The 16,387-nt window shown below is 39.6% G+C and overlaps 1 protein-coding gene across 7 annotated transcripts in view; it reads left to right on the forward strand.

Annotated features, from left to right (window-relative positions):
* Positions 1-16,387, forward strand: part of MATN2 (matrilin 2) — a 145,899-nt gene that overhangs the window by 95,787 nt on the left and 33,725 nt on the right. For all 7 annotated transcript variants that reach the window (XM_077846690.1, XM_077846689.1, XM_077846688.1 and 4 more), the window contains 2 exons: positions 11,427-11,549; positions 16,265-16,387. In XM_077846690.1, the coding sequence (XP_077702816.1) occupies positions 11,427-11,549; positions 16,265-16,387 (246 nt within the window). The remainder of the gene's footprint in view (positions 1-11,426; positions 11,550-16,264) is intronic.

Raw genomic sequence — 16,387 nt, forward strand, 5'->3', positions numbered from 1 at the left:
ATGTTTCCAAGGGGCAGCCTCGGCCTCAGATCAAATTCCAGCTCTTCTGATTTTTTGCTGGGTGATCTTGGGCAAGTTATTTGTACCTCATTTTTCCTTAACTATAATAGGGGATAATAATACTGCCAGCTTCCTACTGTTGTTTTGAAAACTAAATGAGATAATCCCTATAAACCATTAGGCAACTTGTCTGGTGCTGAGCAAGTTCTTTTAAGAGATGATACTGCCTTCAAAGACTTTCAGTTGGTATTTATTGAGCATGTAACACATGTGTGAGCTAAGTTTAATAGTGCATAAAAGAATTCAAGACTTGGCCCCAGGTTTCCACTGCGCTGAGACTTGGAGGGAAACACACATCCTACCCAGTCTCCCTCCTGCCTCTGCAGAGCCCCTTCCCTGCCCAGAGTCCCCATCCCCAGCACCTCATCATCACCCCCGCCCTATGGTTCAGCATGTTTCTTATCCCAGAATCTCCTGTGATGTGGAGAATTACAAGCCCCAGGATGGTGCAGGCGAGGGGACCCTGGCTGTGGACACCGAAGCACAGGGGCACTGAGAGGAGAGGTCTGGCTGGGAGGCCTCACCAGTTAGGCATGGAGCCCAGCAGTCCAGCTGTCTCTGGGCCCTGGTAGAGTCAATACGCAGAACTGGGCGGAGAGGAGTGCTGGGCACTTACAGGGGTCTGGGCAGACCGCATTGGGGAGATATGTTTCCTAGAAAAAGGACCCCCTTCCTACCATGTTTAGGGGCAGGATGAAAGCCAGACCTGGGGAGGTGACTGGCAAGAGGCAGGGGACCCCCCGCTTACCTGGAAAACTGCAAGAGTGAGAAATAAAGCAAAGTCCAGCAGTAAGAACTGAGACCCTTGGGAGTGCCTTACATGTGTGAGGGACAAGAACAAGAACTGCATTGGAGGCCAATTATAAACACAGAAACAGGATGGAGGTAGAAAATCAAAATCAAGCAGTCATCCTGTTAGTAATTAATGTGGCATCACATCAGCTTCCAGCCAAGTCAGCCTGGCTGCTGCTGTGATGTTGAGAGATCTTTTAAAAAAATTTTTCCACTTCTCATAAACTTGTAAAAAATGAAATAAGACAAAAGATACTCAGTTCCTTAAATGTTGTCTCTATTTTTAACCAAAAGTATATTTGAGGGCTTAATCCAATTTGTAAGTATATAATTATTGTCTGAAAAAGTAGTCTGTTAATGTGATATACCGAGCATGATTAATTTATAATTAAGCCAAAATGTACATAATAGAACTTTATGTTCCTGAAAAAAATAATAGCATTTAAAATATGTAAGTACTCAAAAAGGCACCACTTTTTATATCAATGCTTTACCCTAAAGCAACCCATCCAAAACCATCTGAATATTTTGTAGAGAAGAGTAGAAATATGCAGGTACTATTAATTTGCAAAATATTGGAAGACTTTTTTTCATTATGGTAAAATATACATAATAAATTTACAATAATGGGATCCCTGGGTGGCGCAGCGGTTTGGCGCCTGCCTTTGGCCCAGGGCGCGATCCTGGAGACCCGGGACCGAGTCCCACGTCGGGCTCCTGATGGAGCCTGCTTCTCCCTCTGCCTGTGTCTCTGCCTCTCTCTATCTCTCTCTCTCTGTGATGTGACTATCATAAATAAATAAAAATTTAAAAAAAATAATAAATAAATTTACAATAATAACCATTTAAGGTGTATAGTTCAGTGGCATTAAGTACATTCATGTTGTTGTGCAACCGTCACCACCATCCAGCTCCAGAACTTTTCATCTCCCCAAACTGAAACTCCATACTTGTGAAACAATTCCTCATTCCCTCCCCATCCTCCAGCCCCTGGCAAACACCATCCTACCTTCTGCCTGTATGAATTTGACTACTCTAGGTATCTCCTGTTAAGTGGAATCATATAATATCTGTCCTTTTGTGAGTGGCTTATTTCACTTAGCATAATGTTTCCAAGATTCACTCATCCATCTTGTAGTGTGTGTCAGAATTTCCTTCCTTTTTAAGGCTGGATAATATTCCATTGTGGGTCCATTGTATGTATACATCACATTTTGTTTATCTATTCATATGTCACTAGATGCCTGGGTTGCTTCCACCTTTTGGCTATAGTGAATAAGGCTGCTATGAACATGAATGTGCAAGCATCTGTACAAGGCCCTGCTTTCAAACTGCTGGATCATATATAGCAAGACTTTATGAGGTCTAATTTGAAATCATTACTACTGAGCCAGGCATGAGAACATTCTCAGATGTTCAAGGTCTTTTCATGGAAAAGATAGAGGACACTGGACAGGAATTCAGGTCTTTGATACCAAGGATACTCTGGTTTCATGTCTAATGCTTAATTATCTCATACCTGTTATAATGAGTTAAGGCAATTATAGACATTTGTAATTCATATAATATAATGTTGCTATTATTTACCAACTTTGAGATCATTATACTTATTATTTTTTAGACTCCATTGATTACTTGGTCAACATTTCTATCTTTCTTTTTTCAAAGAGGAATGTTTTGCACAAAGTACTGCATGAATATTTATACTTTCATTAAAAGTGAAACACAGGGACACCTGAATGGCTCAGTCAGTTAAGTGTCTGCCTTTGGCTCAGGTCATGATCTCAGGGTCCTGGGATCGAGCTCTGCTGAGCAGGGAGCCTGCTTCTCCCTCTCCTCCCTGCTCATGTTCTGTCTCACTATCTCTTACTCTCACCTTCTCAAATAAATAATCCTTTTTAAAAAAGATTTTATTTATTTATTCATGAGAGACATAGAGAGAGAGAGAGAGAGAGGCAGAGACATAGGCAGAGGGAGAAGCAGGCTCCGTGCAGGGAGCCCGATGTGGGACTCAATCCCAGGACTCCAGGAAGATACCCTGGGCCCAAGGCAGGCACTAAACCATTGAGCCACCCAGGGATCCCTCAAATAAATAATCTTTTAAAAAAGTGAAACAGAGGGAGAGAATAATTTTATACTAAATCAACAGCATAAAATATAAAATGTGTAAAATGTATCAGGCCAGCTGGTGGTTAACCTACTATAATATGCCACTTAATTTTGTGAGACCTGTGTGCATGAATCAAAGACTTTTCTTAGAGGGGGCCTTGAAGTTCAACCCAGTTCTATCCCAACTACCCATCCTACAATATTCCCACCACTCTATCATCCAGCCTGCACTTGAATACTCCTACTGACAAGACACTCACTACACTCCATGAAGTGTATTCCACTTTGTGAGCTCTGACTCTTAGAAAGTGATTCCTTCAACTGAGCTGATAACTACTTCCTTGCACTTTGAAACTACCAGAACAAATTAAGCTTCTCATATTTTCTTGGTCACTGAGTCATATCAGAATAACTTTATTTCATTTAGTAGACTAGCCAGGCCTGGAAAGTGTGGTAGGAATTTTCTATACTTTCACAGACATTCAGCCAATTTGCTGACGAAAGCCCTGTACCCCACAGACCAGATGAGAAATGTGTGCTGGGCGAAAGAATAATTGGTTGGGTCTGTAACTGGCTGAATGTCTCTACCCAGAAGATGTTAATTGCTGAGCTGAGAGCCTCACAGAGGGAGTTTTTTTTTAAGCAGCCTGGCAAAAAAAAAAAAAAAAAGCCTGAAAAAATGTGAGTTGTCTTATATCTTTAGTGACCCCTTGTTGGTTCTTAATGGGCAATGTTTACACCTCTAAACCCTCCAAAACACTCCATGAAGAGTAATACTGATCACCATTTATTCATTTAACAAATATTTGTTGAGTACCTACTATGTGCCAGATACTGTTGGAGACACTGAGCATGCAGTGGTAAGTAAAACACACCAAACACTTCTGTCCTTATGGACAATAGGTTATATTCTATTGGAGCAAAGTAAGATGAGAATACAGAGTTCACAAGAAAGTAGCATTTGATCAAAGACTTGAAAGAGGTGGGGGAAGGAAGAGAATTTTGAAGCAGGGGAAACAGCACCAGTGCAAAGGCCCTGAGGCAGGAATTGTGAGGTCTTGCAATGTTGAAGGATAGCAAGGAAGCCCATGTGACAGAGTGAGACATAGTAATGTAGTGTTGTGGTCCATGGAGCATATAGCCTGTCCTCTTCTCAGTCATGCGTTTGAATTCCCGAATTCCAGTGATACTCGTGAGCTCATAGTCACTTCCATATTCTAAAAACCTAAACTGGCTGTGTTTGTTGCCTATATTTTGTATTTTGGATATAGACATCAGAAGCTATACATATTGTCCCCAGCAATTTTCTCTGATTATTTTCTTCCCTGTTACTGGGACTTCCCACACTGTTCTTTTTTCTATTTTTTTAAATGCTATTTTCCATGGCAATTAATTTCATATTTATGAAATTTTTTATTACAAAAGTAATATACGCTCATTGTAGAACACTGGGTTGTATAGAAATGAAATTATATAAAATGAAATGATCTATACTCTCATCACCCAGAGATAACCACTGTTAATACACATTTGCTATGTTTCTTTCTAGTTTTTTTTATGCATATGAATATATTTTCATAGAGTTGAGCTCATATAGTATAACATTAAATCATGGGTATTTTCACATGTCATTTAAATTTTGTCAAAAACATTAAAAAATATTTTAATGTCTGCATGATAATTTATCATATGTATTTATCATAAATTGTTCAACAGTTTTTTGGCTGTTCAAATTGTATTGTGATAAATAAGTCTTTGCATTCCTGATCAGGAATAAAACATAAAAGAAAATTTATTGAATCAAAGGCTATTAACAATTTTAAGGCTTTTGATGCATACTGCAAAATTATTTTTCAAAAAATTTGTAACAATTTATACTCTACTGTGTTTTGAGGAAGCGATCTAAAAAATTTTTGCTAACCTGCTAAGAGAAAATTTTTTCTCATTGCTTTATTTATTATCATGTCTAATTACCCTTCTTCATAAAACTATATAACAATATATAGGGTTAATTGGCAAATATATGTTTTTTGGTGTTGGTTTTTGATTAATGAATTGTCTGTTCAAATTATAATTAACTCAAGAAGAAATAAATCATGTGAATAAGGCCTCTAATATTAAAAGAAATTGAACTTGTACTTATAAACCATCCCACAAAGAAAACACCAGGACTCGTTGGCTTAACTGGTGAGTTCTACCAAATGTTTGAGGAAGAACTAATACTAATTTGAAACAAATCTCTCAAGAAAATCAAAGAAAAGGGAACATTTTTTGACTTATTCCATGGAGCCAGAATTACCCTGATATAGGACCCAGAAAAATAAATTCCAAGAAAACTACACAAAAATATCCTTCATAAAATACATGTAAAAATTCTTTAAATATTTTTAGCAATCAAATCTCACGATATATAAAAAGAATAATGCATCTCAACCAAGTGAGATTTATCCCAGGAATTCAAGGTTCGTTGATCATTGAAAATTTGATCAATGTAATTCACAATATTAACATACAAAAAAGCAGATACCATATAACCCAACTTAATAGATACAGAAAGAGCAGTGGACAAAAGCTGACATTCAATTATGATTTTTAAAGAAAAAACCTGTCTGCAAACCAGGAATGTTGAGAACTGCCTCAATCTGATCAAGTACATCAATGGAGAAACCATCAGGTAACATCATAATTAATGAAAGAATGCTTTGAATGCTTTCCTGATAGGATTAGAAACAAAACAGGATACCCATTTTCACCACCTCCTTTTAGCATTGTACTATAGGTTCTGGCCATTGTAATAAGGAAGAAAAAAGAAAAATGAAATCTAGATTGGAACGGAAGAATTAAAGCATCTTTATTAACAGACAACATGATCATCTATGTAGAAAATTCAGTGGAGTCTACAAAATAGCTACTAGAACTTTTAAATGGTTCAGTAAGATTGCAGGATACAAGGTCTATATACAAACACAACTATTTTTTATAGGTTTTCTTTTTTTAAGATTTTATTTATTTATTCATGAGAGACAGAGAGAGAGAGAGGCAGAAGTCACAGGCAGAGGGAGAAGCAGGCTCCATTCAGGGAGCTCGATGCGGAATTCGATCCTGGGACCCCAGGATCACGCCCTGGGCCGAAGACAGGTGCTAAACCACTGAGCCACCCAGGGATCCCCATTTTTTATAGGTTTTCAATGGAAAATCAAAATTAAGATTAAAAAAAAAACTATTTACCATAGCATCAAAAATATGTAGTATATATGGATAAATTTGACAAAAAAATGTGAGACGTATACACTGAAAGCTACAAAACAACACTAAGGGAAATTAAAGAACACTTAACGAAATACGTATATCATGTTCATGAATCAGAAGACTTAATATTATTAAGCTATTTATTCTTTCCAAAGTAATCTATACATCAAAGCAATATTTATCATGATCCTAGCATGCTTTTTTTGTAGAAATTGACTAGCTGATTCTAAAATATATGTGAAGGGGATCCCTGGGTGGCGCAGCGGTTTGGTGCCTGCCTTTGGCCCAGGGCGGGATCCTGGAGACCCAGGATCGAATCCCACGTCGGGCTCCCGGTGCATGGAGCCTGCTTCTCCCTCTGCCTGTGTCTCTGCCTCTCTCTCTCTCTCTCTCTCTGTGACTATCATAAATAAATAAAAATTAAAAAATAAAATAAAATAAAATAAAATATATGTGAAGGGCAGCCCGGGTGGCTCAGCGGTTTGGCGCCACCTTCAGCCCAGGGCGTGATCCTGGAGACCCAGAATCGAGTCCCACGTCGGACCCCTGCATGGAACCTGCTTCTCCCTCTGCCTGTGTCTCTGCCTCTCTCTCTCTCTCTCTCTCTCTCTCTGTGTATCTCTCATGAATAAATAAATAAAATCTTTAAAAAATAAAATAAAATATATGTGAAAATTCAAAGGATTAAAACAGTCAAATAAATTTTGAAAACAATGCACAAAATTAGAAGACTTAAACCACCTGATTTTTAATACTAATTATAAAGCAACAGTAATCAAGACTGTGGTATTGGTGCAAAGATGGATATACATACAGGTCAATGGGACAGAATAGAGTCCAGAAATAGACCCACACATTTATGGTGAAATGATTTTGAATAAAGATGCTGAGGCAATTAATGGAAAGGATAATGTCTTCCACAAATGAGGAATCAATTTGCAAAAAAATAACCCCAAAAAACAAAAACAAAACCCTTCATATTCAGCTCATACCACATACAAAAATAATTAACTTCAAATGGATTTTAAACCTAAATATAAGAATAAAAATTATAAACATCCTAGAATAAAATATAGGAGAGATCATAGTGACCCTAGGTTTGGCAAAGATACCTTAAATAGGACACAAAAAGCACAAACTATAAAAAATTAAAAATGAATAACATGAACTTCCTCAAAATTATTATTATTTTTAACTTCCTCAAAATTAAAGCTCTTGTTCTTCAAAAGATACCAGTATTAAAATGAAAAGGCGAGCCATAGGCTGAAAAAGAAACACTTGCAAAAATTATATCCAACAAAAGATTTGTATTTAGAATAAATATATAAAGAACTCTTGAAGCTTAATAACCAGACAATGCAAAAAAATGGGCAAAGGATTTGAACAGATACTTCACTAAAGATGATATAGAGATGGCAAATAAGTATACAAAAATATATTCAACAGTGTTAGTAATTACGGGAATGCAAAATAAAACCACAATGAGATAAACTCTATACCTTAACAGAATGGCTAAAATGGCCATGTTGGTGAGGATGTGGAGCAGTTGGAATTCACATAAACTGCTGGTGAGAATGTTTAAAAAACTAAGCATATGTCTACCATATGACCCAGCCATTCTACACCTAGATGGTGACTCAAGAGAAAAAAAGCATATGTCTACATAAAGACCTGTACATGAATGTTCTTGGCTACTTTGTTTATGATACCCCAAAACTAGAAACAACTCAAATCCCAACACCAGGCAAATGGATAAATAAATTGTGGTATATCCATATAATGAAATATTATAAAAGGAACAGGCTACTGACATACACATGAACTGAACGAATTTCAAAATAATTATGATGAGGGAAAGAATCCAGAACCAAAAGAATATATCTGATATGACTCCATTTTAATGAAATTCTGGAAGACACAAACTGAAAATTTCGAAAGATTAATGATTATATGGGGCCAGAAAATTTGGAGAATGACTTAGAGACACAAGGGGAGGATCCCTGGGTGGCTCAGCAGTTTAGCGCCTGCCCTCAGCCCAGGGCATGATCCTGGAGTCCCGGGATCCAGTTCCGCATCGGGCTCCCTGCATGGAACCTGCTTTTCCCTCTGCCTACGTCTCTGCCTCTCTCTCTCTCTCTCTCTCTTTCTCTCTCTCTCTCCACCTCTCATGAATAAATAAATAAAATCTTAAAAAAAAAGACACCCAAGAAAACTTTTGAGAGCAATGCATAAGTTCATTATCTTGATTGTGGTGATGGTTTCATGGAAGCACATGTATGTAACAATTCATTAAGTTGTTCATCCTTGAGCACTGGGTGTTATTCTGTATGTTGGCAAATTGAACACCAATAAAAAATAAATTTATTATTAAAAAAACAGTTGTTCATCCTTAATATGTGCTTTGGGTCGTACCTCAGTAAAACTCAAATACTGGGGAGACTGTATTACTCAAAAACGTGAATATCATAAAACACAAAGAGGCTGTAAAAATGCTCTGGACTATCACTATTGAATAGAACACTCTTGATGAAGCAAGCACATGTTCTGTATCTGTACCGTGTAGCACAGTAGTCAGAAGCTACTATGGCTATTGAATACTTGAGATGTGGCTAGTGCAACCGAGGAACTAGATTTTTAATTTAATTTTTTAAAGATTTATTTATTTGAGAGAGAGCACGCACATGCTTGTGGTGTGGGGGAAGCACAGGGACAAGCAGACATGGAGGGACTCAATCTCATGACCCCAAAATCATGAGTCAGACACGCAACTGACTAAGCCACCTAATAAATTAGGTCCCCCTAATTTTATTTTAACCCATTTTGACTTAAATGGCCACATTAAACAACATGGTTCTAGATTTAAAAAGGCTAAGCGTAGATGAAAACAATATAATCTCTGATCCTATACTGGATCCTATAGTGGAGGAGTAAAAAGACTATAAAGAACATTATTAGATCAAATGATAAGACTAGAATATGGATGGCAGATTAAAGTATCATATCAGTGTAAATTTATGAATTTTATAACTACACTGTGGTTTTATAAGAGAATATATGAGAATATACCTCCACTTAAAAGCACACACTAAGGGAAAAGGACCATGATGTATGTAACTTACCTCAAATAGTTCAGAGAGATGAGCAAATGATAAAGAAAATGGAGTAAAATGGTAACAATAGGTGCATCTGGAGCACCTGGGTGGCTCAGTGGTTGAGCATCTGCCTTCAGCTCAGGTGGTGATCCCGGGGTCCTGGGATCGAGTCCCACATCAGGCTCCCTGCAAGGAGCCTGCTTCTCCCTCTGCCTGTGTCTCTGCCTCTCTCTCTCTCTGTCTCTCGTGAATAAATAAATAAAATCTTAAAAAACAAAAACAAAAAGAACAAACAAAAAAATAGGTGAATCCGAGTAGAGAGTATACAGGTGTTTCTTAAACCTCTATATTTGTATTTGTATTATTTTTTTTAAAGATTGTATTTATTTATTCATGAGAGACACACAGAGAGAGAGAGGCAGAGACACAGGCAGAGGGAGAAGCAGGATCCATGCAGTGAGCCTGATGTGGGACTTGATCCTGGAACTGCAGGATCACGCCCTGGGCCGAAGGCAGGCACCAAAACGCTGAGCCACCCAGGGATCCCCCGTACTTTTATTTTTGCAATTTTTTGTAAATCTGAAATTGCTTCCAAATAAAAAGCTTTAAAAATACCTTATATGTGATTATGGTATTGCAGTTATATTTTTTAAAGACTTGGAGTGCCTGGCTGGCTTAGTTGGTGGAGCATATGACTCTTGATCTCAGGATCTGAGTTTGAGCCCCACACTGGCTGTAGAGATTACTTAAAAATAAAATGTTAAAAAAAAAAAAAAGAGTTCCAGTCTTTTTTTTTTAAGATTTTATTTATTCATTCATGAAAGACATGTGGAGAGAGGCAGAGACACAGGCAGAGAGAGAAGCAGGCTCCATGCAGGGAGCCTGATGAGGGACCCAATCCCAGATCCCAGGATCACACCCTGAGCCAAAGGCAGATGCTCAACTGCTGAGCCCCCAGACATCCCATCCTGGAGTTCCAATCTTTTAAGGATACATTATGAAATATCTATGGACAAAATGATATAACATCTGGGGTTTGTTTCAGTGTAACATTGAATCTTATTATGGAAGAAGAAACAGATTGGTTCTCTTAAATCTGAATGATACATATATGAGTTTTTATACTCTTCTGTCAATTTTTGTGTGCATTTAACATTTCTATGACTTTAAATTGGGAAGAATTGGCATCTACTCAATATTTTTCTTTCTAAGGATATTGTGTGCCTTTCTCTTATTCATTTTGTTTCCTATGGTACAGACTGGGAAAGCTCATTTATACCAAATTCTTCATTAATGAAAATGATATCTGTAGGTCACATGTTCCTTAATAGAATAAAAATCCTCATCACAACAAAAATTTTTCTTTTATGACCCCATCAGTGGCCATCTATTTCAAACAATTTTAAACAGTGTATCAATTCCCATGATAGCAAAAAATTTTGATCAGACCAGACCCTTCAATAGAAGTCACTTTCCATATCTAAAAATGCTTATACTAAAACCCCATTATAAAAACTTCACTCTAACCTTTTTTTCCATGATATTTTGGTTTAAATTAATGTGTTCCTAGAGATCACATTCTCTGACTGTGAAGCCCCAAGAAAATCTAAGTGAAGATGAGTCCAGTGAAGTAATGAGAGCAGTACATCCACTCAGAATATCTACTCCATTCACTCCTTTTTCCCAGGATCTGACTTTGGTCCTATTGTTTGGCTCAGTGTCTGAGGGATTTAAGTGGTTTGAAGTTAGACTTTGGGAGAAAATTTTATTGATTTAATTGCATAAATTCCATAAAACATTGAAGTAAGCTCTCCCCAGCCTGTGATACAACAAACAAATGCTCAATCACACTCTTATTTTAGTGGCTCTTACATGAACCCGGCCACGAAAATCATCTTCACAACTTCATTTGCTGCATAAACATTTTGTAATATGTTGAGAAAAGTTCTCACCGGGGGACCATATCCCTAAACATGGAAATCACAGCATTGAGAGATCCTTTCATAGCGGGAGTGTTTGAAGTTACAGGAATGGTTTAAGAAAAATTAAGACTGAAAATCCCTTGGTTTTCCTATGTTAGACTTGTTTTGTTTATCATTATTATGATTTTTACTTTCTTTCCAGAGATAGACTACTGTGCCTCGCCTAATCAAGGATGTCAGCACGAGTGTGTTAACACAGATGACTCCTATTCCTGTCGCTGCCTAAAAGGTTTTACCTTGAATCCAGATAAGAGAACCTGCAGAAGTAAGTCACACTGGGTGTAGGACAGGAGGCTTGTTCCCATAATGCCCTGCTAATTTTCCTTGTCCTTGCAAATCTTAAGCAGGTATACTTGTACTCAGCATTTGTTTACTAACACTATTCTGCCCTTTATTTTATCTTTTGTCACTCCTGATTCTATGATGGGGATGATTTTTAAAGATTGAATAGACTGGGTCCGCCCAGAGGATTAACTGAGCAAAGTCGAAACCCAAGCTTAAGCTCCAACCTATGTGAAATGAGGGCACACCCTCCCTCCTCTTCAGCCCCGCAACACGTATTTGTTAACTTTTGAGAAAGAACAGTCCAGACCCGGTGACAGGAGGTAAAAGGAGTTGGTTTCTTCCAATTATAGCAGATGAGATACTTGATGGGTGCCAGGCAGGGGAAATTGCTGCTCCATCCTGTTTGACATAAGGAAGAAAAAATTACAACTCTGGAGTATCCCTGCAGCATTCAAGAGGTACATGGTGTCAACAGGATGAAATGAATGATGTGACTCAAATGCCTGTTGGCTGGCACATCAAGGGAGATGTAGAGCATGGACCCCCAATGGGATCTCTTTAAACCAGACTGTCCCTGAGAAATCAGTAGAGTGGAAGGTCTGCAAGAGATTCTTCTCTTTTTCTCACTCTTGAATCCTCAGCACCCCATGGGCTTGGCAAATAGAGGTGCAACCCAAGACTTATTGAATGAATGATTGAGTGAATGAGCCAACAGATCTCTCTGATATTTATCATCCTGGAGAAACTGCACCTATTATTTGAGTTACTCAATCTCGTTAGAAAGATGGCCCTTTTAAGGCATGCAGATTATGAACTTTTTAAAAAAGTATTTCTGTAGTTAGTTGACACACACACAGAATTGTTTGTGTTCTCCTGGCGGTCTCATTTACAGAACTTTCTGGAGCCCCATTTAGGGGTGTATGTTCTCATGTACTTCTTCATGTGCCTCTTCCTGGTGATATGTACAGCAGTGCTCTACATCACAGGCAGGGCTGAATTTTCAAAAGTTTGACTGTGTATTTCTTTTGAAAAAGCACTATGGGCTATATCACTGAATCCAGAAAAGTCACATTCTGCTCCCAGCACATATGGACTCACCCACTCACTCTAATAAGTGTTAGACCTCGTACAGTGGTAGATGGTTGCAGAGGCCATGTTTTGAAACCGGGCCTCTCTTATAAAAGATAATGCCTCTGGCCTCACTTAGATATGAACCCTGGAAACATTTGAGCATTAAATAGAAATTTTAACTGAGAGGATTCAGAATGTGAAAACAATTAGGTGGAATATTTTTCATTAGTCCACACATGTATATACTATGGTAAAGGGCCAACTTTCCTGGCTTGACCACTCCTCTCTGCTATATGCACCTTTTTGTAGGCTTAAGTGTATTAGTGGCTGACTATACCCAAGGAAAATCAGTCACAGATGGACTTATTTGTAGACCAAAAAGCTCTTAGTAGGGGATAATTAGATCTGGTTCAAATCAGACACACATTGTGGTTGCAAGCTCCATGTATGTTACTGATGGAGGGAAAAGGGAACAGGTTGGGCATATGGCCATCAGTGCAGGAGAATTTGCTTAAAGCTCTTCATCTCTTTTTCATTTATGTATGTACGTATGTATGTATGTATTTGAGAGAGAGAGAGAGTACGAGTGGGAGGGGCAGAGGGAGAAGGAGAGAGAATCTCAAGCAGACTCAGCACTGAGCTGGAAATCCAACCCAAGGCTGGATCTCACAACCCTGAGATTGTGACCTGAGCTGAAACCAAGAGTTGGCTGCTTAGCTGACTACACCACTCAGGTGCCCCTGAAGCTCTTCATCTCTTCCCAGTCATCTAGGATTCCTTCAACCTCTCCCACTCCCTCACACCCTGCCTGGACAGGGACTTGGAGTAAGAGAAGAGTCCAGGGTGGTGGATACATGCATTGTTATCAAGGGAGAAGGGAGGTCGAGAACAGAAGAGTGAGTGGAGAGGAGGTGACCATAGGGAGTAGCTTGACCACCGAAAATGAGCCCACAGATGAGCCTGTTTGTAGGCTGTGCCTCAGTCCAGAGTCCCTAATATTCGTCCACATATGTTTAGTGATTATAGCTTCATTTCCTCATTAGCCAGGTGTCCTACTTTTCCACCCAAGAAAAATGGAATTTGTTTCTAAAACCCAGTGTCTTCATCAGCCCTTCTCCCAACCTCCTGCCTCATTGTTACATTTTCCATTGTCTGTGCAAACCCAGCCCCAGACTCCTGAAGTCAGCCTCTTAGAGCTGCCCCTGACTTAATGTCTGTGCTCTGTTACAGCAGACAGCTGTTAATGCCAGTGAGTGCTCCCTGTCTTTCTGGAGCATTACGTGGAAGAGGGAAGCAAGAAATTAGATTTAAACCTGGAGTCTGTTATTAGGAGTTTCAAGATCTTGAGAGCATTACGGGCCTCAAGTTCAGGGTACAGCCATTTAGATTTAATAGATGGTGGATGGATGTGGATGATTTTCAAATGTAATAAGAAATCTATTTTTCAAAGGAATTTCATGTTATCCAATTAAGGTAGGTAGACAACAAAGTTCAAGGCAGAATTCTACTGAAGAAAAGTCTCTTGGCCAGGATTTGTTCTTCCTCCTCATCTGGACATAATTTCTTTTTCTGGAAAGTACTGTCATCATTTTAAAGCATAAATTATTAAGGCGATGGTGCAAAGCATAGAAACCAAGACCGGCCTGGCGGTTGAAGTGGGGCCTGAGGGTGGAATCGTATGTGGGTGTGACCTGTGTGCTGGACTCCAGGATTGCTCATGCTGGCACTGTAGCTGGTGCTTCCCGGAGTGGGAGACATCCTCCTCTAAAGAGCTGGGGTGGTGTCCATAGCTTGGCCTGAGCTGCAGATGTGAGGGCTGGTCTTAGCAGTGTCACTCATACCGACCCTATGACCTTGAATGGGCTGCTTTCCTTCCTTGAACGTGGAGTTACTGAGCCAAGGAACATGACATCCTGCTTTAACATTTGGTAGCCTGTCCAATTTTTCTGAAATGTGCTATCTGTGCCACTCCATTGGCATTATAATTCACTGTCTGGGGTCACTAATCTTTCATGTTTTTATGTTGTACCATCTCAGTGAAGTCTCCAGCTTTCTTATGAGTTGGCAGTCAGAAGCTCTGTTTAAAATTTGTTGTCTGGGGACTTCTGGGTGGCTCAGCGCTTGAGCATCTGCCTTTGGCTCAGGGCGTGATCCCGGGGTCCTGGGATTGAGTCCTGCATTGGGCTCCCCACAGGGAGTCAGCTTCTCCCACTGCCTATGTTTCTGCCTCTTTCATGAATAAATAAATAAAATACTTTTTAAAAATAAAGTTAAATAAAAGTTGTTGTCTGACAGTTCTTCCATCTGACCTCACATGGGGCTCACTGGATACTCTGGGCTTCACCAGATAAAGCCACCAGCCAGCCTGGCCCACATGTGGCACTTCAGTTAGTGAGGAGACTGAACCAGGTATGGGGCACCTAGTACATACTTAATAAATACCAATTAAGTAATACACAGGGGAAGAAATGTAACACAAGCATGTAAAGAAGGCCTAGATCTACGGTTAAACCTTTGTGATAAGGAACCATTTGGAGGAGAGTCAGTATTGAATTGCTGTTTGCCAGGTAGCTGAGTGATGACAGCTTTAAGAATCTAAATGTTGGATCCCTGGGTGGCTCAGCGGTTTAACGCCTGCCTTCAGCCCAGGACGTGATCCTGGAGACCCAGGATCGAGTCCCACATCAGGCTCCCTGCATGGAGCCTGCTTCTCCCTCTGCCTGTGTCTCTGTGTCTCATGAGTAAGTAAATAAAATCTTAAAAAAAAAAAAAAAAAAAAAAGAATCTAAATGTTTTTCAGTCTAATTATTTTGTATGTAAATCTTTTTTAAAGATAACACTGATGGGGGCACCTGGGTGGCTTAGACAGTTGGGTGTCCACTCCTGATTTCAGCTCAGATCAGGTCATGATCTCTCAGCTCCAAAAGGAGTCTGCTTGAGATTCTCTTCCTCTCCCTCTGCCCCTCCCTGCACTTGTGCGCTCCTTGTTGTGATGCTGCTCCCATCTACTGGCAGGAACCCAGCTTGGATGGGGGTGAATGTCTACATAGCACACAACTGCCACAACCAGGGACAGCCTCAGATGTGTCCAACTGATCTCCAATTTCTTGATATTATGGAGGATGTCTTGATCTGACCCAGAGGAGGATTAACCATTTGGACCCTTCTTAATGTAACTGCCATGTCCTGCTTCTCCTAGATAGCTGGATATTTTGCAAGATCAGCTTTTGCTGGCTCTGCCTTGAGCTGTCTGATGTCATTGTCAGATATCACTGCAGACATGGTTCCTTCCATTTTTTGAGTCCTAGTGATTAGGTTAACCAGAAGAAAAGACTCATTGGATTTTCTCAGTGTTTCTATTTTCCTTGGGAAAGGATGGGCTGGAAACTGTGGTCCTCAACCCATTTCTCCAGCTTTTGGCCATCAAAGGGGGAAAAGACTCAAACTGGAAGAACGCAGACTTCCAATCTCAGATTCTCCTTCAAACCAGCTCCCAGAGAGCAGGAGCTGTCTTCTCTGTCCTATAGAGCAACTTATTTACTGAATATTTGTCATGAGGGGCTGACCTCACAGCCCTGGAAGAAACCCAGAGACTGCAGGACGGTCTGCTCTTTCTCCCATTAGGGATCAACTACTGTGCATTGAACAAACCGGGCTGTGAGCATGAATGCATCAACATAGAGGATGGCTACTACTGCCGCTGCCGCCAGGGCTACACCCTGGACCCCAATGGCAAGACTTGCAGCA

This window comes from Canis aureus, chromosome 14 (assembly GCF_053574225.1).
Source record: "Canis aureus isolate CA01 chromosome 14, VMU_Caureus_v.1.0, whole genome shotgun sequence".
Lineage (NCBI taxonomy): Eukaryota > Metazoa > Chordata > Mammalia > Carnivora > Canidae > Canis > Canis aureus.